This window comes from Equus przewalskii, chromosome 16, assembly GCF_037783145.1.
Source record: "Equus przewalskii isolate Varuska chromosome 16, EquPr2, whole genome shotgun sequence".
In the NCBI taxonomy this organism is placed as follows: domain Eukaryota; kingdom Metazoa; phylum Chordata; class Mammalia; order Perissodactyla; family Equidae; genus Equus; species Equus przewalskii.
The window spans coordinates 43,651,777-43,678,383 of NC_091846.1; the positions used below are offsets into that span (position 1 = coordinate 43,651,777).

The 26,607-nt window shown below is 33.9% G+C and overlaps 1 protein-coding gene across 2 annotated transcripts in view; it reads right to left on the bottom strand.

Moving 5' to 3' along the window:
- Positions 1-26,607, bottom strand: part of KLHL1 (kelch like family member 1) — a 327,107-nt gene that overhangs the window by 40,449 nt on the left and 260,051 nt on the right. The window contains exon 7 of one of the 2 annotated variants that reach the window (XM_008513552.2): positions 24,711-24,935. The exons of the other annotated variant lie outside the window; for it this stretch is intronic. Coding sequence (XP_008511774.2) covers positions 24,711-24,935 — 225 coding nt within the window. The remainder of the gene's footprint in view (positions 1-24,710; positions 24,936-26,607) is intronic. 2 annotated transcript variants of the gene reach the window in all.

Consider the following 26,607-nt stretch of genomic DNA (forward strand, 5'->3'; position numbering starts at 1 on the left):
CACTAAGTGAGAAAAGAAAAAGCTGCTAATCATATATGGTTTGATAGCACTGATGTAAGCGATACAAATACATGTATACAATAGAGTAAAGGAGTCACAGGCCCATTCCTCCCTCAAAACCCCCAGGACCTTAGGCACTTAGCTCACTTGGTCCGATACCAAGTCTACCTTGTTCTCTGAGGGTATTTTATGCTGGGGCCTCGTTGCTTTCCTTTGCCATTGGGCCTCAAATTGGAAATTCCTTAGTTCCTCTCAACCGATTCCCCTTCCTTCAGACCTGGAGGATCTCCACCCCTTTTCTTCAGAAAGATCCAGAGCAGCTTACGCAAATTGATTCACACCCTTCCCAGGAACCAACTTTTGCCAAGTGAGGCAGTAGTAACGCTGTTAGTCTAAATTACTTTTTTGAAAAACCAGCCATACACTGATACCAATTTGGTTATTAGCTATAAATTGACAATTGACAACTTAGAAAATTTTTGTTATCTGCTATATATTATCCATATGAAAGGGGCAATTGATATTTTTGTAAGTTTTTTCTCTACGTTTTCAGAAAATAAACAAGAAAGAGAATAGATACGGACATATCTAGTTTAAATTAATTATAGCTACATTTATTAATGACTAAATTATTAAGAAGTAATTATAGAAATGAAAAAAATATATCTGTGACTTTTTGTTTCAGGTTTAACCTAGAATTGTTTGCTTAAGGCAAAAACTATTTTAATCAATACAAAATCCAGATTTTTATTTTGCTTTATCATGTAAATAAGTTTTGTGTACCATAGGAAACATGTTTATTATACGTGATTAACACTTTAACAAATTTTATACACTTACAAACCCAAACTCTGTTTTAGAAATCCATCTTCTACTTTTTCCAGAAATATCAATCTACACTAGTATAATCGCTATCATCAATCCTTATATTAAAATTAATTCCACAGAATTTTAATAGGTTAATCATTCACATACTGATAATTTCAATAGGAGATTCTACTTTTTGGGGTTTTTTGAGGAAAATTAGCCCTGAGCTAACATCTGCTGCCAATCCTCCTCTTTTTGCTGAGGGAGACTGGCCCTGAGCTAACATCTGTGCCCATCTTCCTCTACTTTATGTGTAGGATGCCTACCACAGCATGGCTTGCCAATCTGTGCCATGTCCACACCCGGGATCCGAACCAGTGAACCCTGGGCTGTGGAAGCAGACCGTGAGCACCTAACTGCTGTGCTACTGGGCTGGCCCCAGGAGATTCTACTTTTAAAATATTTCTTACAACATATTCTTCCCTTTTGTTTTCTCTATAATTTGTCTTAATTTTGACATCATATATTTCAGTAGCCTTCTAACTCAGTTTACTACTTGCGTGTCTGTGTTCTTCAACTGATTTTTGACGTTTCTATGAGAATGAGATTAATCTCCCAGTAGCATAGACTATCCTCAAAAGCTCCAAGAATTGTCCACTGTTGAGAAAATATTAAAGAGAAAACTTTATCATATGACATAACATGTTGATCAATATCTGGCCTTAACCTTTTTAAATTCTATCTACCACTAGTATGTTCATACATTATTCAAAACAGTCAAATGCAAAACTTGGTGTTTCATCTCTGTTCCCTGTATCCTATCCTTCATGACATTTCTTGTATTGTACCCTATACTGCAAAAGATCTTCTGCTATGGTAACCTATCAAAATTCTGCCCACCATTCAAATCTCCTAGTCTCTAGAGATAAAACTTTCTCTTACTGACCAAGCTACAAAGAATGCAACCATGGTTTGACAATTGTTTATAAAGTTTATATTCCTTTCTAGATTGTAATAAGGTAATTTAGAGTCTGTGTCTTCCAAGAAATTGCAGTCTCTGTGAAAGTGAGATTTCTTTTTCTGATAATTATTGCATCTCATAAAGCATCCGTAATTGTGATTTAGATCAGTGGACACTCAGTAAACGGCTGTTCACAAGGGACATGAGTACGCCAACCATGAAGGAATAAAGAGAAAATGACAGAATGGATTAACCAGGCAAACTAAAGCTTAGAATAACAAATTAGTCTTCTTCAGAGGTTTGAAATGCAGTATATGATGTTATAGAATCTCTAAAGAAGTGGAAAGAGAATTAAAAGATAAAGTTTTAAGAAAATTTCCTCCATGAGAAAATTATGCTGATTCTTGATCATACTTAATTTTTAAGGTAGACCATAGTGTTGAATTAATATTAATTATTTAATAGATGCTTACAGAAAAAATTTCCAAATTATAAAGAAAAATCACTACAAATAAGAAATTAGATGTTTTATTTAAGATATTGTTCTGATTGTGAATAATAAAGAGAAACAATTCTACTTTTAGAACTGAAAAATTTCTTCTTTTATTATTTCATATAGAGTAATCTGACTTTTTAATTAGCAGAGAAAAGGAGGAATTTCCATATTGTAAACCAAAAAGTAGTTAGATAGCAATTTTTCTAAACTGATATATTTTGAATTATACTTGGGATTTTTCCTGGGTGATCTTTATAAGGTTTTTAAAAGTAAAGAATTAAATACTTTTCATTTTCTAAGAAAACTTTCTATCAGAACAGCAGATGAAAAGAAAATTGTACTGGTATCTTGAGTAAAACAAGTGTCTAAAGATTTAAAGGAGATATTTTATCAAGTATGAAGTCAAAAATGACATGTCAAGTGATTTGCAGCCATCTAACACACTTCAGTGCTAAAAAAAACATTTTCTACTTGACTCTCTCTTAGAGATTAATTTTTCCCACATTTGAGCACCATTTATGTTTCTGTTATACATTGACCTTCAAGTGATATAACTAAAAACCTAGTAATTATTAATAACTTCATTAGTTATGATCCTGTTTATGCTTTCCTTAATTATTAATTATTTCTTCGTTGAACTGATTTTTACTGAGGTTCTATTGACTAAAAGAAAAAATATATACCTGAACTTCAAGTGTATATAGAAATTGAACAAGCGTGGTTCTTAATAGGGAACTAACTTTTTAAAAAAATGATTTAGTGATTTTCTGCAATCAATGATGGTGCCTTACATTCATTTTACAGAGTTCTAAAATGAGCTAGTATTGTTTTAAGCACTGTGGACAGTTAAATAAAAATGAATTTTACATAGAGTTATTCTAGCAGCTAATAGACTAAGCGTAAAAATTAAATAAGTATGACCCACCATCATAGTTGCTATAATATATCCTCTATGTACCAAGAACACAGAGGGGAGGATAACTAGCATTGCAAAGGGTATTAAAGGAAGACCTTACCTAGGAAATGGCATTTGACCCAACTATTAGGGATGAATAAGAATTCTCTAGGCAGGAAACAGAGGAAGGGTCAGTCTGGGTTGAGGCAACAGCTTGTGCAAAGTAGGCTGTAAAGCAGCTTTGCATGTTTCCAGCTTGGTAAGATATTCAGTATTTACATCTCAGGCTGTAGTAGCAGAGGGAAGCAGCAGAGCTTAAGATAGCATTAGTCAAACAGTAAATATTGATGAACTGTGAATATCCCATTAAGGAGTTTATTCTTTCTATACAGAAATATAGACAATCGGATTTGTGTTTTAGAAAGTTAATTTTGGTATTGGGGGAAATAATTGAAGGAGAGAGACTAAGGTGATAAATATTGCTCCTATACAACTGAACACGAGACCTAATTATTTTATTTATTATTAATGGATCCTAGCCTAAGTTTGTTGTTTAGATATTGTAAGTGTGTATGGCATAAGCAAATGTAAAACAAATATATAATTTTCATATATTTTAAATATAACATCTTCAGGGCGTTCTTTAGGAAGCTGTGATTGACTTATCTCACTACCGTAATATCTGGTCACAAGACAGTGGACAATGCTGATATGCTGCCATATACATTCGCTGCTTTACCAGCCTCTTCCTCTGTGCCCCGTAAGTCTGCATCTACTCCTCTGACTAATCAACACGGTCTGCACATTAATCCACCTCTATACTTCTTCTCTACCTTGCAGACTCCTATTCTGTGTTGCATGCTTGGCCATTCCAGCCTGTTCTTTCTGTCTAAGTTATTATTTAATATTGTGTACCTTTAGCAACTTTCAAAGATAAAAGAAAACAAACAAACAAAAGGTAGGGCTCCTTTGATCTTTTATAATCTTGGCAACTTTTTTCACCCATTGTCTTCAAAATTGTCTTAAGCAATGAGAATTAACTGCCTTAACTTACTTTTTTTTTTTTTTTTTTTTTTTTTTTAAAGATTTTCTTTTTTCCTTTTTCTCCCCAAAGCCCCCCGGTACATAGTTGTGTATTCCTCTAGTTGTGGCATGTGGGACGCTGCCTCAGCGTGGTCTGACGAGCAGTGCCATGTCCGCGCCCAGGATTCGAACCGACGAAACACTGGGCCGCCTGCAGCGGAGCGCGCGAACTTAACCACTCGGCCACGGGGCCAGCCCCCTTAACTTACTTTTAATGAACCACTTATCTTTACCTTTCCATCTTAAATCTTTTAGGAGATGCAGATAGGTTAATATAGCTTCTATAAATTTCCACGTGTAAGGGCCAAGGTTAGAGACCCATACAATAGACTTTTCTACTAATCTCTTGTCTATCATTTCTTGCTTACTTATATTCCAGCAGCAAGTGACTTCTGTAGGTGCAGGTTCATATGAGCTGCTTCCAGTCAAAAGCAATTACGAAAGCCTGAAGTGAGAAGCAGATATACTTTCTTTGCCAAGAGGGCTAACAGTGAAGGAATTCAGGAGCACAGCTTTAGATCCTAAAGTTTCCTAAATGTTGAGATTGAGGGGTTATATATTATAAAATAATTTTGAGTGAATTTTACTTAGCAACAATAGTGCTGTAACTTGTTTCTTTTGATCTTTGACAAAATGATCACAATAGGGAGATGCGAATCAAAATGTGGAGATATGATTTTGAAACAACAAATTCTGCTAAGCTATATTTTTCTGATTTGTATTCTTTTTAGTATTGCAAGACATAAATAAATAATATAAATTAAATAAAAATAATGGCATTAAGACTAGGTTTGCTGGACTCCATCATTTTATTGTGACGGACTTATATAGTTCTTAGCTGACACTAGGAAATGCTACTTTAAGAGGCAGCAGAGAAAAGCATGTTGATTTACTAATCCCAGCCCTATACTTATGCAGCTGTATTTAATTAAATGGAAACAAATACAAATAAAAATAAACAAAATAAGCAACTGTAAAAGTTGGAAATCACTGCTTACAAGTCCCTGAAATTTCTTCTTGTTGAGTCCTCTTTTTTTCATTCTAGCTGGAGACACATCATTCCATTAGAAAGTCTTAGGGGTTTGCCCATTGCCTGGAAGTAACGGACTGACATGGAGGTGTTTCCTAAGCTAGAATCTGAGCAGAATATTAATAAAAATAACTATTAAAGCATGGAATTGAATGCAAAAATGTTGAGTATCCTTATTAACGGTAAGTCAACTGCTTCAACATTTTAAGTTTCAGTTTTCCAACTTGTAAAACTGTGATAATAATCGTATCTACCTTAAGGGGCTGTTGTGAGAATTAAATGAGAAAATGTACTTAAAGTGCTTGAGAGAGTTTTTAGCACCTGGCTTTTTCTTTTTTTAAAAATTATCTCTTCATTTAACGTGATTTCAGGTACCAGGGTCAAAAATAAGGTCGAGGTCAAAACTTTGTCTAGGAAGGAACAAAGAAATGGTCTTCATTCACATAAGTCCAATTGCTTCTTGCACCATTTTTCTTATCATTATCCCCTTATTCTCCTTAGTTATAACTTCTAATTATGATATTGACATTTTACACTTATTTCTAACGTTTGGCAATTATTGAGATGAGTATCAAGTTACTGCTTGTGGATGTTGGATAATCAATATGTTTTTATTCATACTTCTTTATGGAATACGCAACTATTTATATTTGTCATGATCACAATAAGAAAAATGGACCCATTAATTAATATTTGAATTATCCTCATCTGAAATAGCAGTTGGGAAAGGAGCTGCTGCAAAGAATGGTGAGTCCGCATTTAGACAACTCTAATCAGAAGCTCAGATTCAGGTGTGAACTATTACAAGAACTTTGGCTATTTTAATCCTATATTGTTTTTTCATATAATTGATGATAGAAATTTTCTGTCCCTTAGCAAAATGAGTGGTCTTTAAGGTATGTGGAATAAGGAGAAATATTTTAAAAGCACCTCTGCCCTCATATCAACAGGTTATATGATTATAGAAGTTTACGAATTATAACAGGTTGTTCAGTAGCCTGTTCAAGCTCAAGGGCTTTTTCAAGTATGGCTGCGATGGGGATTCTATTGCCTAATCTTAACTATAATTTCAGCTGTACTTCACTACGAAGAGCTGTACTTTGTTTCTCTTACAAATCAAGTAGAGTGTCTACCTTTCCTTGGTTCTGCCTGATTTGCAAATAAGTATTTTTATGTGCATCAGAATTTGATCTGACACTTTTTCATTGACATAGACAGTAAGTCTGTGGGGAGAAGAATTATACTCCACAATTACCTACAGCTACTGAGGCTATAAATATCTACCAAGATTAGCACACATTTGGTTCTGTCCAAAATGTCCTTGGAGACAGTGGGTCTAAACCAAAAGGTCCTTGATATTTGGTTCTGTCCAAAACCATTTGGTGTGGACCAAATGTGCTTACAGACATTTTGGACAGGACCAAATGTCTAAGACCTTTTGGTCTGGACCAAGTATCTTATGGACCAAATGTGTTATGGACATTTTAGACAGGACCAAATGTCTTACAAGGTCTGAAAGAAACTCCAATACTTATATTCTAAAGTTAGTATATTTACATAAAAACATTTATCATATATATATTAATGTATATATAAAATTAATTTGTATCCCCTCAGAGGCACTCATCATTTTGTGTTATTAGCATGCACATATATTATGTAACACAGCTTTTATATCAAAGTAAATTTATTGTTTCTTTTTTAATTTGATAGTGTAAAACAAATATCTTTCTTATACAAAAGTTTTGAAAGCTTCAATAGTGTGGTATATCTATTATAATGATGTACACATTTTATTTATAAGTATAATATTTTCTCTTAAGTAAACACAAAGAGAAATTGTCCTAGAATCAAAGGTCAACAGCTACCGAATAAATGGTTTTCTGTTAGCTTACTAAACCCAAAGTAATATGAGAAAAGGATCATGTTTGTTCACAATTTTCTTTCTGGCACCCAGAGAATTCCTTAACAATATATTCATTGAGTGAATAAAAGTTAGTCTGAAAGTTTCAATCTAATATAATAAAATATCAACTTAATTTATCTGTAAGTGCCATAGCAGACTCAATATTAAAAACTAATTATTTTCCAAGAATACAAATGAGGCAAATAGTTTTATTGCAAAAATAGCAAAAATGTCAACCTTCTCACAGGAGTCTATACCATATAAAGAAAAAACTAGTTGAGCATTCAAAAGAATAGTAACAAGGCAGCATTACTCTTTTTTCTTTCTCTTTTGGTGAGGAAGATTGGCCCTGAGCTAACATCTGTGCCAGGTTCCTCTATTTTGTATGTGGGACACCGACACAGCATGGCTTGATGAATGGTGTATAGGCCCCTGCCCAGGATCCGAATCTGCAAAGGTGAGGCTGCCACATGGCAACTTAACCACCATGCTTCTGGGTAGCTACTCTTTTTAACATATGTAGAATCCTAGTAATTAAGCCTTTCAGACTAAGGACTAATACTACAGTTTATGCTGGGAAGGAGTGTTTCAGACTAAAGACTAATCATAATGTACTATTTTTTGCAAAAATATACAAACTTATTGACATACCTGGTTGCAAGATGCATTAAAATGCTAATTCAAAAAGGCTTTAATCAAATTTTCACATGAAAGTACAAATATATAGTTGCACAAGTGTATGTATGGATATATAAATACTGTGATCTGCTTTTACTTCTTAAAATTTAATATATTGGGTTTTTGGATATTATATTATAACGATATTAATTATTCTGCATTTTTGCCATCCTTTAAGCAAAAAGTACAGTCTGGCAAAATAATGGAGATTATTTTTGCCTTATTCTCTGCCTCCTCCCCAGCATAAAATGTAGTGTAGGTTAATTTTTGCATCATTCTTTCCTTTTCTCCCAAAGTTTAAAACACAGTGTGACTCTAACTGATAAAAAGAGTATCAATAGCCTATATCATTCTATTCAATTGTAACATATTAGTGCTATAGTATTTTCCTGTATATTAACTTCTTGGAAGCTTCTACCCCTCAGGAATCATGTAACTGAGTACCTGTGAGTTACCTTTCGTTGTACAGTTACCATTAAAGCTGCTTCTGAATTCTATTTGAACTTCTACATTTAAAACTATCTTTTAACTGAAAAGATCAGGCAAGAAAAAGTTGCTAGGACATCATTTTTCATCTTTATTGTCTCTCGAGCAGGGCCTTCATGTCCTGTGAAAAGCCGAAGTGTTTTTGCAGTGAACTTTTGTCTACATTAAATCTGACAACTAATCTCTTTTTCTGGGCAAAGAAAAAAAGCACAATAGATTTTTGTTTAAATCTTTTTCTGGGAGTGCTGAATGATGAAATCATCTAATGCAACTAATAGATAAGTCACTAATAAAGGCAGGACTAGCTCCCTATACATGGCATTGCTAATACACTCAAGTCTAAGTGTTTGGTGTCTTGGAGTGTTCGCTATGTTACACAAATGACATTTAAAGGGGCAGAGTCAGGCTACACTGTTGGTCAGATGTCATAAAAAGAGGTACAAAAGTCTGAACACAAATAAAAGATTTATATTGTACATGCCTTGTAAAATAAACATTACTACAAAATATTGACAGAAATAATTAGCAACTATCAATATCAATACCATCAACTTTAAGGGCATACTCTTTTAATTAAAAATATTACTTCATTAAAAAATATTTGGTTTCTTATATGTGTTGAGGGCTTAAGACATCAGATCACGAAAGCCAAGAACTATGTCCTGTTGGGGCTTACATTCCAGCAAGAGTGATATGGGTAAAGACATGAAAAATCAAAATCAAAATCAAAATCAAAAATATCGTCTTGTCTTTTACTTTCATAAGGAGATATTGTTTGGGTAGTTTACATGAAATATACTTTTGTGGATGCCTAAAAGTTTACAGGACAGAAATTCATGATATTACATTAATAAAATAACAAGAGCACTTTCGTAGGGTCATAACGTTGACCATGATAAAGTTATTTATTAATGTTTGGTCTCATGGTAGCTGCGAGTAATTCACAAATCTCTAGACTTATATGAACAATGGTTCTAGCGATTTAGAAATATTTTATCAAATAAGTCACTCTAATAAACATCATAAGCATGCATAACTACAGATTTTCAGTTAGATATTTATCTATTTATTTAAAATATTCTAAGACTTAGTAAATTTATATCTGGAATGTATAGGCCACTATATACATTACACAAAAAAAGAGAACAATTTTTAGAAAATTATAAACTGTACATACTCTTGAATGCAATATGAATTTACATGTAATATAATCTAATCAGTAATTCTCATGAATAGAAAAGCATCAAATTAATTAATTTATTGACTAAAACAAAAATGCAGTGTTACAGTAAATGATAATTCTGTCCACTGAGAAAGGACTTCTTGTAAGATTGATGAAGCTTAAAGTTCAGGGCCCCTCACTCACCAGGCCTCTTCTGGGGTCCGTGTAGGTGTCCTAACGATGTGTTCACGTGGGAAGTGCATTTCTCTTTCTCAAGGAGAGTCTCACCTTTTATTAGAATATATTAGAAATTCTAACATATTCTGAAACTAAACAATATATTCTAGTAATACACAAATAATTAGACTGAGGTAGAAAATCAATACCAAAAGCAAAGCAAAACAAAACAAACCTCAAATCTGTGGAGAATTCCAAACCAAGGTTTGCCACTAATGAGCTGTATGAACTTCAACAAGCTACTTAATCTTTCTGGTCCCCAGTTTTTTCATTTGTAAAATTAAGATTTTGGAGTAAGAATTTTCTCTGATACTCTCTAGGTTTAAATATCTATTAGTATACATAATTATTTGTTTTAATTACTTTAGCATCCCATTACCACCTGCACATTGAGACAGAAATTATTAGGACTGAAGGAATTTTTCCATTAAATATAGTTTTAACATGCATTTTAAATTGAGACATGAAAGATTTGCATAGTCATTCAGGTTGAAGACATCCACGAAAAAAGCTAAAATATAAAATAAAATCATCTCTCCAGAAAAACCTACAAAAGCCATAGCAAGCAATAAATTAGCAGTCAAAACCAGAACAGCAGGACGTGAAGTGGTAAGCTTTCGGTAGTTGACTTAATATTTTTCCTTCTCTGTTAATAGCTCTTTCTCTGCGATTCACTTGAGTGACCAGATTGCCCTCATATTTTCTAAAAATCGAATCTCATTTGTTTTCTATTCAATACAGAAAGGATCTCAGGTGAATTTATACATTTAATATTTGAAATTTGGGCTAAATTCAAATATAAAAGGCCAATTATGGACAGAAATTACCTTAAAGTAAATATTTCATTAGTAAATTAAGAATTCCACTTGAAATAGTATCATAAAGTGGGATTATTATCAAAGTGTGGAATTATAGAAATCATATTATGTATTCTCCTGCATCACTTGTACTGAAGATTAAACACGAAAAAGGATATTTGTCAGATTTTAAAATATTCTCATGAGCTAATCCAACATCATTGAGACTAATTTGTTTTTCAATAACCTGGTGGTGTGCTACCCAAATATTCCATGCTTCTTTCACTTTTTTTTTTTTTTTACATATTTTGCTTCATTGGCTGAATTGTATTTTTCTTCTTCAATTTGCCTGGCTATTAACCTTTATGATTCAGTTTAAGCATCACCTCTCTTTAGAAACCTTTCCTAATTATCCATTCTGATTTAAAACTGTGATCATGGCACCCTTACTTACCGGTACTTACAGTACTTCATTTTAATTGTCTATTAACTTTTCCGATCTCCCTACTTAGGTGTGAGATCTTTGGAGTACATCCTTGTTCATCTTTTTATTCTAACATGAATATTACAGTATGTAGTAGTGCAATTTTAATCCTACTTGAACAATGGAATGATATAACCCATGAACATTCTTATGCAAATCCTCCTTATATTTAACTTGACTAATTCTGCTAGCCTTATCTTTAACTTAATAATATTTATACTCCATCTTATTATTGAAAAATTAGTGATTTAAGAAACACATAAAACAGAGATAGATATATTTTATTCAAACGAGATGCTAAAGAAGATAATAAAACAAGCAAAGAGATATAAAATAGAACCAAGTGTGAGACTCATACGAAAAAGCACGCATATTTGTTACTATTAGACTGCAAATTTAATTCTAGACTCCATAACAGAAGAAAAACTAGTTACATCATCTACAATATTCTTGGGATAAAAACTGACTAATTGCTGAGGAAGAGAAAATTAATACTGTAACTCTTAGATCAAACAGGTATTCTTTTTTAAGGTATCTCATGAAGAGAAAACTTAATATTCAGAACTAAATCCTCGTTTCAACAGCCAGTGTTCTAGAAGATCTCCTATGAGCATTTGCATTTCATCAAAGCACAGTGTGGTAAAAGGAATTCTTTCTACTCAGTTCACCAATTCTTAACCCCATTGCAGAATTCAACGTTTTATATTCCTTAGGAGAATACCTCGTAGAAGGATAAACTATAGTTCTTGACTGTTTAAGACATGGGCCATCCAGATCGCAGAGGAATCATGTTGAGGATCAATCACACATTTTGTGATATGAAATTTTACTTGTGAAAATGAATAATGGAGCAAAAGATTATTACGTAACACGGCACAGAAGCTCTGTGGCTGGATAAATAATGGATACACGTCTGTATCTGTATCACATCGGCATGAGTAATAAGAAAGGTGACCTTATTATGATTTTCTGTTTATTCAAATATTAAGGATTCAAATGAAAATGGTGACGTCATCTGCTCTAAAAACTTGTTTTTATGTCCCATATCCTGTTCAGAAGTTTTTCTATTTTATCAATCAGACATGCATAAGTACCGAATATTATGGGTCTGTGTATATTTTTGTATATGTATATTCGAGTCTATGTGTATGAGTGTATATTATCAAAACAATTAAATCTTTTATTTTCATCCCCAAGCTACCCCATTACATTTTTTTTTTCACTATATTATATTTTAAAAATCTGATACATAAAACTGAGTGGGCGGTTTTGTATTTTGTTTCCTTGTGAAAACTTGAGAAACTTTGAGGGGAGAACACTTTTAAAGAAACACAGGCCCTCTCGGTCTTGTGAGAAATGCTATTTAATTATGGAAAAGGGACATGAAGAGGACAAACATTCATTGATATAATTAAAGAAACAGGCTAAACTGAAGCAAGTGTTCCTTTTAAGACAATGGAAACTGACTGCTTAAAATGAAATTTTCTTGTCTAATGGGTTATATCACAAGAAATGCAAGGTTTTATTACGCGGATATTTTCTTCAGTCCATTCATTGCTTGTTGTTATAAGTATGGTTTCTAAAAGCCAGGGGAAAGACTGATAATAAATGTCACTTTGGGTTCTCTTTCTTTGTACATACATTCCAGAGACTTTATTCATTTAAATACTTAATATTGCTTTGAAAATATTCTTTAATATTTTAATTTTAACATCAAATTTTCCCCAGTCAGCGTCTGGAACCTCATTTGTTTTGTTTTCCTGGCACGTGAGAGTTTCTGGATGAAGATAAGCTGGTCCCATCCTCCCGCCCCACCCTCATTCTGAGTGAAGCATCCTCAGATTGCTTTAGTAATTTTCCTCCAGTCTGGTTTAACAGATCCGAAGTGGAATCAGACTTCTTTCAAGCAACAAGAAGGAGGGCAATTCAGCGACACATTGAGACTGCCCAAATCTTTGCAGGTGGGAAACTGTCCTGTGTTTGCTTTTGGCAGAGAGACCATCTGATGGCCTATTGCTCCCTCGAGGTTTAGAACTTTGTGAAAGTACAACCATTTATCCTCTACCTTTCCTGCCGGTGAGAGACAGCTTCGAATTCCGACACCAAAATATTTGTTCTTCTTGAGATGCTCCTTCTTTTCCAATCTCAAGTTTGTGAGAACCGATTTTGAGGTTCACGTCCTTGTTGAGCTCAGCAGGCCCACCTATGTCTGAAGATGCATTTTTTTCTCCCTTCATGCTTGAGTTTGATTTGATGTAAGTTGAGAACTTTGCCCATCAGAAGCTTGAAGTAGACTTTCATTATTTTCTGGCATCTAGGATTCATGCTGAAAAGCCTGATACCAGTCTGACTATCATTCCTTTGTCGTTGACTCAGGTATTTTATTGTAGTTATTTCCTTGCTGTTCATTCACGGTTATCCTCTTCAGCTTAGGTTTGTTTTTTTTTCCTCTTTGGAAGATATTGCAATTATTTTGAAGTTTGATACAGACAGACTGAACTTGCTCTTTCTTCAATCATTTTTCTGGTTGCTTTCTGGGCTACTCATTTTAGAGGCCATGCATTATACTGCCCAGAAATTCTCTCAGATTGCTTCTTATTTTCTCTCTCACTTTCCTAGTACTCTTCTTCCAAAACTACCATCAGTGGAATATCATACTTTCTGATTGTTTATTTTTAGCTCATCTATTTTCCCATAATTTTAATATATTTTTCTCTTTTGATTTAAGAGTCGACACCAATATTTTCCCCGGAGTTTCATTTGATACTTAATTTCAGCAAACATTTTAAATTTGAAGATATTTCTTATATTTTTCTTTCCTCTTGTTTTAAATTGCTTGTTACAGGAGTGAATATCTTATGGCATCCAATAAAGGATACTAAATACATTTGTGTTCTTTTTATGTTTTAAGCTTTTTATTGGAACTGAACTCTGATTTTTCAGAGAACATTGCATATACATACACCTTTACCTCTCTATATCCCTAAAATATCCCAGGAATCTTGATAGTTTGTATATCCATAATATTAGGTAATAAGTTCCTGGAGCTCTATATGCATAGTTTCCTGTTAGAAAGATTGGATGGGAGACCAGCCTATAAAATGGGTAATCCTTAAGCACCAGAATATAGAGGTCTTTTTTCCTGATTTATTAGTTCTAAACTGTACTACTCCAATAGTATCAAAGTCACTGATATTATGATAACAAACATAGTTCTATCAGTATTTTCCTGTTTTTCACTCTCAGTGGACTTCAGAGGAATATATGTGAGCAGTGAAATAGCACAGAACATATCTATCTATCATCTCTCTGTCCAGTCTATTTATCTACTTACTTACCTACTTATCCATCTTTCTGTATCTATATCTAAATCTATATTTATCCTTCAAATCTAAAATACTTTGATGAATCATTCCTCAAGATCATCCTACAGGATCTTCACAATCGGTCAGCCATGCTATAAGTTTCATTCAGACACTCAAATTTGGAATGAATATTTTTGTGTATATGTCTCTTGTTTTGTATGGATAAGGTGATAGAATTAGTTTAATTGATAAATTAAAATGAAAACATAGAAAATCTATTTAAAAGTAAATATATTTATTATCGTTATTTACTTATTGGCAATAACATGTTATATTAAAAGGATATGATTTTGGCGTTGAAGAAGCTTAGGTTAAAATTTCAGTTCTTACTTGTAAGATGATGTGACTTTGAGAAAGTTAATTGACTACTTTGTTCATCATTTTTTATTTTTAAAATGGCAATAATATATTTGTATTATAGGATGGATATGAGTGTTTAATCAGTTTACAAATGTACAGTAGATACTGGCCATTTTTTTTACATTGCCTCAGCATCTGAATGTCCTTCTTACTTTGCAAATATTCACCCTGTGAATGCTTATGGAAAGCAGGATTGTCTTCAACTAAGGACGCCAATAAGTTGAGTTACTTCTTTTTCCTAACTCTGAAAAACTAAGGCCTATACCTACAAACTAAGCTTGCCCAATAAAGTGCTCCAAGAGGAACTTTAAACCTAGAATGAGCAAAGTAAAGAAAGAAAGTAAGATTTTGTTTTCTTTCTGTTTTGAATTGGCAAAATCTGCAGCAGTATCTAATTTCCAGGACAATGTGATTCAGAGCTATCTCACAGATCTAGCTTAGGTAGAGGCAGAAGTGCCTTCTGGGGCATCTGGTGTCTTTCATGGAAGCATCTTTGTCCTCATTAGACTTTAAAAGCATGTCATTTTCATCTTGAATTAACTACCAAGTCTGTCTTGGCTTTAGCCAGGTTCCAGGATATCCAATCAATTTTCTAAGCTAATCATTATGGTTTTTTTGTTTATTTGTTTGTTTTTTGGTTAAAGTGTACAGTTTAGGAGTTCATACATTATTTTTGTTATGCATATATTCTTTTTGCTCAAGAGTGGCTAACCTCACTATCTAAGGGAAGAAGTCAGAATTTATCAGCTTTATTGACAAAAGGCTAACCTAAGTGTTACTCTCATTGCTTTGAAAATGTTTTCCTCTTGCTGATGGCTAGATCATGTATGCTATTTCTAAGGTCTTAATAGCCATTATGTTTTCAAGAGATTCCTTTTGTTCATGGATCAGTCAGTTTCTGTTTACTGTACCCATGGAAAAACAATCCCTAATGTTGACCTTGGCAAGAATGGCAGAGTAAGGACCTCCAAAGATCCACTACTCCATAAAAGTAACGAGAACACTGGCAAAAAGTGTCAAAATCAGAATTCTGGAAAATAAATAAAGGCTTAACATTATCTGAGAAGCATTTATTCATGACACAGCTGAATCTAGATAAGAACAATGAGCTCTGTGATGTTTTAACATGCCCTATTTCCATCACCTTCTCCCTAGCTCTGCAGAAGCCTTGAAAGCCAACAATCTCACAATCAAGGTGGTCATGAAATCCAGCAGCTTAGCAGCCCCCGGAGGACACTGGACAGATTTGGAGATTCCTCAAAAGTCTCATCCTCAGGGAAATATTTTCTCACCTGGCTGGAGTTCTCTGGAAACCTCACTTGCAGGGTTTATTCTTCTTCCACTTTCTAAGGTTTCCTCTTACTAAGAATGCTCCAGAGTGTGTCAAGAAAAAAATCAGTGGCAATTATTTAACATCACGGCTGCCTGAGTTGGTGAAAACAGTTGGGACAAACAAGAAACTGACTAAAAAACCTAAAACAAGAGCTGGGAGTGAGAGGCCCATACGGGTATTTGAAAAGATTGACTATTCCTGGTACTCTTGAAGGTCATGTGCATTTTCAGGACTGTGCACATGCTCAGGTGAAATCTGAGAGGGTCCTAAGCTCTCATCTCTGGGTGACCTTGAGGACTTGTACAAGCAGGAAGTGATGGTCAAGGCATGAGGGGTCCAGGTCCTGGTAAAAATCTACGTGTCACTTTTCAGATTTGACCATAGCCCATTATAGAGGCTTTACGAGGCAGGCCTCCTAGAAGAAAGCTGCTCTCCTCACACCAGTCTCGGTGCACAGCCAAAGCAGTGCAGTCTCTCAAGGAAGTTACAATCAAGGACTCAGGCCCCCCCTGGCTGCTCATGCTTTTCACACATTTGCATCTCTAGCCCAGGCACCTTTATTCCCAGGTCTCCTTGTTTGAGGTCTTGGAAAGAGGTCATCTTCAGCCACCTCTGCCAAGGCCTTCTCATGGGGGAGGAGGAGGAAAACTTGCCTTTGCTGAGGGCCTCCGTGTGCATGTTGGGGCATTCCTTCAACACTCCAGTAGGCAGTTTACAACTCTGCCTTGTCAGGAACTCAGCTGAGAGACACAGAGCTGAGCTCGGGTAACTACAAGCAGGATCAACTTAAAGATATGGAGTAGCAACTTATGTACAAATGAGCCGTGGTAAGATTAACAGAGCATTTCTCATCAGCTAACAAGGAGGCCAGAAAACAATGCAATGGCATATTCAAAACGCTAAAAGAAAAAGACTGTTAAGAATGTTATATCCTTCAAAATTAAAGGAGAAATGACCACACACTCAGATTAAAAAAAACGAACAAACATGTAAATGAAACATTGAAGGAATTTGTTGCTAGTAGACATGCCCTACAGAAAATACTAAAAGGAATCCTTTGGGCCAAAATGTAGACATTTCTAGACAGAAACATGCATCCACACGAAGAATAAATATATTTTATATATTTTACAATTTTTTATATTTACACTAGTAAGGTAAATGTAAAAAAAGTATAAATGTATTTTTTGTTCATGTCTTTATTTTCTCTTATCTTATTTAAAAGAGAACTGCATAAAGCAATAATTTTAAAATGTGTTGATGGATGGATAATGTGTAAACATGTATTTAGTATGACAATCCTAATGAATATGTGAAAGTGAAAAACACTCCTACATAACCAGTAGATCAAAGAAGATGAAAAAATAATTAAAAATACTTTGAGATGAATGAAAATGAAGACACAAAAATAGAAAAAATTATGGAGTATAACTAGAACAGTGCTTCTGTGGAAATGTATAGCTGTAAAAACTTAAATTAGAAAGTATCTCAAATCAATAATCTAACTTTCCAATTAAGAATTAGAGAAAAAATGCAAACTGAAAGAAGAGACTATAAAAGAATAGAGTAGATATAAATAAAATAAATGTAAAACAAAAAATAAAATGATAAAGTTAGCAGTTGTTCTTTGAAAAGATCAAGAAAATTGACAAACCTTCACCTAGACTGAATAAGATAAAAAGAGAGAAATGTTAAATAACTAAAATTGGGAATTAAGTAGGGAACATTACTACCAACCTTATAAATGGTTGAAATAAAATGAAGAAATAAAATGGATTATAAGGGAACACTATAAAGAACAGAATGTCAACAATACAGGTAACCTAGATGAGATGGACAAATTCTTAGAAAGTCACCAGCTATAGAAACTGACTCAAGAAGAAATGGAAAATCTGAATAGACCAATAAAAAGTAAAGAGTGATTAGTAATTTTAAAACTTCCCACAAAATAAAGCCCAGGATCCCTTGGTTTTACTGATGAATTCCACTAAATGTTTAGAGAAGAATTAACACCGATCATTCACAAACTATTGCACAAGATAGAGATCAGCAAACGCTTCCCAACGCATTCCATGAAGCCAGTATTAGCTTGATACTCAAGCCAGACAAAGACATCACAAGAAAAGAAAACTACAGACCAATATCCCTTATGAATAGAGACGAAAAGTCTTCTAAAAAATATTAGCAAACCAAATACAGCAACATATAAAAAGGTTTATAGACCATGACCAAGTGAGATTTAGCTAAAGAAGATAAGGTGGATTAACATCTGAAAATTAATTAATGTAATACACTATGCTAATAGAATAAAGGAAAAGTTATGTGTTCATTCCAATAGATGCAGGAAAAGCGCTTGAGAAAATCCAATACCCATTCATGATGCAGCATGCAACTAACTGGGACTATAAGGGGCTTCTTTAACCTGACAAAGAGCATCTACAAAAAAAAAAAATTGATAACATCATGTTATGGTGAAAGACTGAAATCTTCCGCCCTAATTTAAGGACAAGGCAACAATATCCTCTCTTGCCAGTTGTATTCAATATTGTGCTGGAGGTTCTAGCCAGAGCCAATAGACAAGAAAGAAAAATAAAAATCATGTGATTTTTAAAGAGAGATGTAAAACCATTTCTCTTTGAAGATAACAAGATTTTATATATATAAAATTCTAAGAAATCCGCAGAAGATCTACTAATCTAATAAAAATGTTCAGCGGGGCTTCAGGATACAATTTCAATGTACAAATATAAATTGTATTTCTATGAACTAGCAATGAAAGATCTGAGAATGAACATGAGAAGTCACTGCATTTACAATAACACCAAATATAATAAACTATTTAGCAATAACTTTAGCAAAGGAAGTACAAGAAAGTAGACCTAAGTAAGAGACCACATGCAAAAGATGATTTTGAAGTGCTACCTCACACCGTATAAGAAAATTAACTCAAAGTGGTTCACATTCTTTCATTTAAGACCTAAAAATACAAAATTTCTAAAAGAAAATATAGGCACAAATCTTCATGAACATAGAATAGATAATATTTTCTCAAATATGCCACAGAAAGCACAAGCAACAAAAGAAAAAATATTAAATTGGACTTTATCAATTTAGTAATTTTTGTGCTTCAAAAGACACCACGAAGAAAGTTAAAATAGAACACACAGAATGCGAGAAGATATTAGCAAATCTTATATCTGACAGAGGACTTATATACAGAATATAAAATGAGCAATTATAACTCAGCAAGAAAGAGAACCCAAACAAAAAATGGGCAAAATATTTGAATAGAGATTTATCCAAAGAAGATGCATAAGTGGCTAGTAAGCAAAGGAAAAGTTTCTCAAAATTATTCATTGGAGAAATACCTATAAACAACAATGAGTTGGCACTTCATAAACACTAGCATCATCATAATAAAAAAGAACAAATAATAATGTGTTGACAAGGACATGGAGAAATTGGCACTCTCATACATCGCTGAGGAGACAGAAAATGGTGCAGCCATTCTGGAAAACAGCTTGGCAGTTCTTCCAAAAGTTAAACATAGAGTTACCATATGACTCAACAATTCCACTTTGATGGATATAGCCAACAGAATTGAAAACATATATTCACACAAAAACGCATACACTAACGTTCATAGCAGTTTTATTCATAATAGCCAAAATGTGGAAACAACCCAAATGTCTTTCTGTTGATGATGTATAAACAAAACATGGTAAATTTTATCAGTGGACTATTATTCAGCCATAAAAAGAATGAAGTACTGATATACACCATGAAATAGTTGAAACTTGAAAATATCATGCTGTGTGGAAGAAGTCATACACAAGAGGATGCAAGTTATGTGATTCTATTTATATGAAATTTCCAAAATTGGCAATTCCATAGAAACAGAGAGTGGATTAATTGTTGCTAGGGGCTAGAGAGATGGGGCAATGAAAAGCAACTCAACTGTCAGGTACTGGGTACACTATTAGGTACAAGATTTCTATTTAGGATGACAACGTTTTGGAATTTGATAGTTGAGATGGCTGCACAACCCTGTGAATATACTCCAAAGTATTCAATTCTACACTTTTACACAATTTTAGGGTATGTGAATTTTATCTCAACTGAAAACTAAACAAACAAAACCAAAAACAACCCCTACCATATATTTAACATACATCATGGTACCTGACATATAGAAAATCCATTATAAATGGTAGCTGTATTACTCTTTATCAATATCTCCTAAAAAGACTTCATTGCAAACAGTGTATTGTAGTAATGTCTTATTCAATTTTATGTGTTATAAAATGTGGTGAAAAAAAGACTTTATATAGAGAGCTATGCACTTCAAAGACATAAATGCTAAAATAAAAACTCTTAGCATATTGGAAGAAGTGTGGTCTTAATTAGTTTAATTCTCTAGGCAGCTGCATTGCTCCCTTGATGGCATAGACTTAATATGAACATAATTTTTATATGCTATTTTATCCAGGAGAAGGGGTCTTCTTCATTTACTGATAGCTATGAATCACTTTTGACCATATAATCATCTTTAGCAGCCAAAGGACCCATGTGACTTTCTTTTAAAATCACATAAAGATTTTTTTCATAAGATTGGAGTGGGGGAGGAGCTTTATAGGTCAAAGAAAATATTTCGAGTTTTTATTATATATTTTTAAATTTTGCTTGAGCCTCCAGCCCCTTGTCATTTGAATGTATAATATGGGATTCCATAGTCGATTTTGTACCCTCACTGCATACCACAGACGAGGTACTGGTTGACTCTGTGAAAAACAAAATGGGACATTCTAGTTTCTGAACAAATAGAAAACTAGTGCAGGTGGCTATTGGTTTACACTCAAACCTAATCCTGGTGCTTATACCAAAAGGAGAGTCATAGTATGTGTTTGGAAAACTAACATCAAACCTGCAAAAAACAATTAGAGAAACAAGTCAGTTGTCACTTCCTGAGTAGACAAAAATCCATGTCATTCCCCTGGGAGAATATCTTGGAGGAGAACTTGGTTTGTGCTCTTTTTACTACACCATATTGTTCTCTTCTGAAGAGCCACTGCATCTTCCACACTGCTAGGCAGTGAAACAGCAGTCCCCATGCAGAGCTTGTCATAATTGGTTAGGTAGTATCAGGATATCATCACACCCAGCTTGGATGAGGAATTGCTAATAGAAGAAGCAAACAGACTTGCGGGTCCAGAACCTTCTCTTCCCATCCCAGCTCCCAGCCCCGTGGTTAGGGCATTACAGATAAGGAAGAAAGGCCCAAGGGGATTAATGTGCAAATGGGGGTGAATAGATGTGTCCCTGAGGGCTACATGTGGGGGATAACAGCAGACGGTTTGGGCAAAGTCAGCTTGCAGGGTCAGGGCTCCATGCCCCAGATCTAATTCCCCTACCCACAAAGGACACAAACATTGGCACATACCTTTAGCCCTTTATACAATTAGCCAAAGTAACTGCTATGCCCATATGGGTGCACAGTTTAAAAATTATATTTTTCAGTAGTCACAATTGCTATTAAAAAGAATTAGAAGAGACTGAGAAATAAGAGGTGGAAGAAGAAATGGAGGGAGATGAGGAAGAGGAGAAAAAGAAGAGGAGGAGGAAGATGATCACCTATAATAAACAAAAGAGAATTAAAGAGGCAGATAAGAATTTGAAATAAGCATAATAGATAGCCTCACAGAGATGAGAGGATATTAATATCATTAAGAAGAAAGCAGTTGGGGCCAGCCCCATGGCCGAATGATTAAGTTTGCATGCTCTGCTTTGGCGGTCTGGGATTTCGCCAGTTCGGATCCCGGGAGCAGACGTGGCACTGCTCATCAGGCCATGCTGAGGTGACGTCCCACACAGCACAACCAGAGGCTCTCACAACTAAGATATACAACTATGTACTGGGGGGCTTTGGGGAGAAGAAGAAAAAAAATGAAGAAGATTGGCAACAGTTGTTAGCTCAGGAGCCAATCTTTAAAAAAAAAAAAAAAGCAATTATAATGAATTACCAAGTAGAGATAGTGAGAATGTAAAAAACAAAATTAACTGAGATTAAGACATCAATATATGGAATAAATGTCATCATGCGCACAGATTAAGAACAATTTGGGCTGGATATTAAATTTGCCTATCAGGAAGGGATAGAGAAAAATATGTATAATTAAATTTCAAATATATGATGGATTAAATTAGAAATATCAACGTCTATGTAGTAGAAGGCCGTGGAAGAGAAGAGAAAGTAAATCAAAGACTGATATGTTATACTAAAGGACCAAGAATCTTAGGCCAAGGATGTTTATTGTATCTGGGTATGACTCATAATGCTGAACTTTCTGAGCTTCAGCTGACCATAAGGAGCGATCGTAAAGGAAGCACTCTGCTCCCTCAGAGAACACAGATGTGTCTTGTGCTGCTGTCAATCTGGCTTCAGCTGATTGGACCTTGGATTGACATCTAAATCAAAGGCAGTTTTCTATGTACTGGGCCTTGTTTGCAATCTGTGAATCACTTTGAAACGAGACTCATGCCCATAAATGTTGCCCCATGCTATGATTTTACTTACTAACTCCACCAGGTTGGATCTTGGGAAGTAGTGTAGCTGAGAATTTTTAAAAATCTGACAGGCAGCAATAACCACTAGGACAAAGGAAGAGAAGGGCATGAGATGTGGAGGAGAGGTGATCCACTTGATAATAGAAATGAAGCCAAACAAAAAACACTAAACAGGAGAGGCTTGGGCATGAAAAGAGTGGACTACTAGAGTTGCCATTGGGTCGCTAAAACTTGTGGAAAACACTGCATTACATTTCCGATGTCTGTGATACCTGGCTCATATGATTTTCTGTGCAATCTTACTTCCACATGCACCTTTACAATGAATTCTTTAACAAATAAGACAAACTAAAAGACATTATCCAAGATTACCACCCTGCTCAGCACTGGTGCCCATGTGATAGGATTTGAGGCAAATCATTACCTCATACATTTTAACACCTGAAATGATACCACTTATGGTGCATTGTTGGTGAAAATTTTTACATGTTCTCTTGACATGCAAATATGGTACATAATTTACTTTAGTATACCTTAATAGAAAGGAATTGAATTGACTAACAAAAAGGGAGAAAGAGACATTAAATTCCAAAAATTCCAATTGAGTGCTTATTCTCTATATTTCCTCCAAACAGGAACATAGGTAGTTAGCTAGCTAGCTAATAGAAACAACACATAGGATTTTAAATGGACATGAAACCCAAAATCCTCCAATATATTTGAAAGAAAAACCATATAAGAAATTTTTTATATTCACGAATATTACCTGAGAAAAATCACTTGCTTTTCATCTTTTCCACATAATTGGGTTCTATGTGATTTAAAGAATTTATATGACTTTGTTTAAAACACAGAATTTTAGAACCTGAAAAGGTTCTCAGACATTTACTACTATTCCTTAATTTTATTAATGAGCAAACTGAAGAAAAGGGAGGTAACCCAAAAGATCAAAAAGGTAAGTTGCTTTAGTTCAGAGTTATTTTATTTACTTTTTATTTTTGATTAGATTAATGGTAGAGTAGATAAGAATGGGAAATGCAGTGCCTGAGATCTCAAAGAACTATCATTAATGTTTGTTTTTAAAATTCCCTTTAATTTTGCTTGCCTATGAATGTCTAAATCAGTGGATTTATGGTTAAACCCTGATATCTCTCTACTGTGTATATTCTAAATATATGAAAGGCACATAGTTGCCTATCTGGCATATTTCAGGTCTTCAAAAAAAGTAATCTGACTTCTCCTTACAATCCCCATGACACAAAGTGCAAATTCAAGAACTGCTAGTCTTTATTAAATTCCTCTTTTTCAAACATTTGTGTAGAACTTTACAATTTACAAAGTGATTTCACATTCATTATCATCATTAGATTTTTATCTACTTAATAATCTTGAATTGGTGGCAAATCTAGAGGCTCATAGTTTAACGCTGTCCCCAAATCATACCAACACTAAGTGTAGACTCAAGGCTCACACCTAGATCTTCTGAATCCAAATATAGTTCACCCCATCTGCAGCTTACTCCATAGAGGAAATCAATTGAATCCTAGCATATTGACCCCTGGTGCCAGTTGATGTGTCAGTCTTTCTCTAAACCTGTATTGCCTTCTCCCCATAGATTTTTCACGGTGGAATCAAATAAGTGCAAAGATATAGCTAGAATTGTCTATCCAGTAATGTGGTAGTGAGCCACCTTAATTAAATTTTCCTTAATCCACATTAACTATTTCTTCTTCTTGACTGCATTACTCTAGCCTCTCCATGATAGTTCTGCATTTTTTTTTCATATTGAATTTTACAAGTATTGCATGAATGTCAGATTGTGAAAACTTTGAGGACAGTTCGAGGTATAGTTATTTTGGTGTTTTCAACATCTCTCTGCCTAGTTTAATGCACATTGGTCAACACGTGAAAACATCAAGAGCTTTAAAAAATATATGCTCCAAATAGGCCCACAATTTACCTAAAGTTAAAGATAATCAATGGCGGTAATATTATATTTTAACATACATCTTCACTATTTCTAAAAATATTTCTAAAAATAATATCAATAAAGTAAGAGATCTTACCTAGACCATGTCTATGTGTTGACATTGGTGGTAAGACAGTCCAAGTCTTGGTTTTGGGATTGTAACATTCAACAGTGTTCAATGTCTTTAAGCCATCTCGACCTCCAATTACAAAGAGTTTGTCATCAATAACAGCCACACCAAACTGCAACCTCCTGCCGTTCATCATCCCTGCCTGGATCCACAAATTTGTTCTGAGGTCATATTTCTCTATGGTTGTAGCTCCTGATAAAACATAAAATCAAAGAGTCACCATTTGCTACTAACCCAACATACAACCTACCCAAGGCAGTGTGCAAATTAGAATGTGAAAACACTCTTGTCACATTCAGTTTTCTTAGAGAAAAAGTGATCGAGAAAACAAAAGAGAGTAACAATTTAACTACTTTATTTTCTCTTCTTGGCAGACACTAGTGATCAAAATAGACACAAATGTTCAATTTGTTTGAATTATACAATTATCTCATGCTACACTATTGATTCAATGGAATCATTGTTGGGCATGACAGTCCTGTCAGCAGATTTTACAACTTCCCTCTAGGACTGCTTGCCATTTTCAAAAAAGTAACATAATCCTAGCCTGAAAAACATTTATGAAAGCTCTTTTAAATAACTAAGCTATGTATATTAACTTATAATTTCTGAAAGTGAAGTTAATTTAAAAAAGTTTTTACCATATTTCTCTTTAAATTTATCTTACACCTTAAGTAACAGGAGGTTTCCAAAGTCAATGTTAAGATATTAAACAAATGTCTGTTATGCTCTTTTTAACCTGCATTTGGGGAATAGCTTAATAGAATTTAGATATGTAAAACGATTTTCTATCCTTATCAATCATGTTCTAATCTCTAAATAAAATATCTTATCTTTCCTAAAAGCTTTTTATATATACATTTGAGAAATGCAGTAAATCTGACTAGTAAAATAGAAATTGAAGAAGAAATAAACTAAATCGCTGATGAGATATGTTTTAATAGAGTTAAACATTTCACATTAAAATGTCTGCCTCAAACAAGTTCACAAATGTTTACATGATAAAATATAAGCTAACAAACACCCATATTGCTTAAGCGTTTGATCTTAATGTTGAGATTCACATTCACCAATGTTTCATCTTCAGTGATTAAATATGCCTACAAAGAGAGTCAACATTCTTATGTACTTTCACTTAAACACTGAAGATCTATTTTACTTGTAGTGTACTAAAGGGACGAAAACCAGGGAAAACATTCCTCGGGGGACTAATTTCCTCTTTAGAATCTAACCAGCAATGAACTATACAAATATAAACAACTTGATAGGAGTTTTGCTAATTGAAGTAAAAATGATATAATTTATTCTCAATTTTTATTCAAAGGTAACAAAGCAGCAATAACATAGATACTGAGTTAGATGCATAATAACTGTTTTCTGACCTTATTAAAAATATGAGTTAATTTCCATACAACTAAATATGAAGTATTATAAAATTATTATTTTTAGAATAACAATAAATTGTAATGTTCATTAAAAGTCATTTGATACTGTTTAGTAACATAAGCTGTATTATTTAAACAAATGCCCTTATTTTATGCTTAAATATATTTTTATATTTTTATTTTGAATGTTTTATTCAATTCTATACAGATCGAAATTCTAAGGTGAATTAAATTGTTGAATAATTTCAAGATCATCTCAATTCTCAAAGTTTAGCAGCATTTGGAATTTCATGAAGGCCTAACTAAAAATTAAGAGTTATATGCAAGTATTTCTCTCTGATGACTAAGTCTTGACAAATGATGATAGAAGAAATAGCGTAACCTAATCCTAATTAAGCCAGTTCCATGAGACCCATGTTTTGCAGATACGGGTAGATGAGGAAGTAAGTATTTGAACAACTGCACTTTCTTTAATCTCC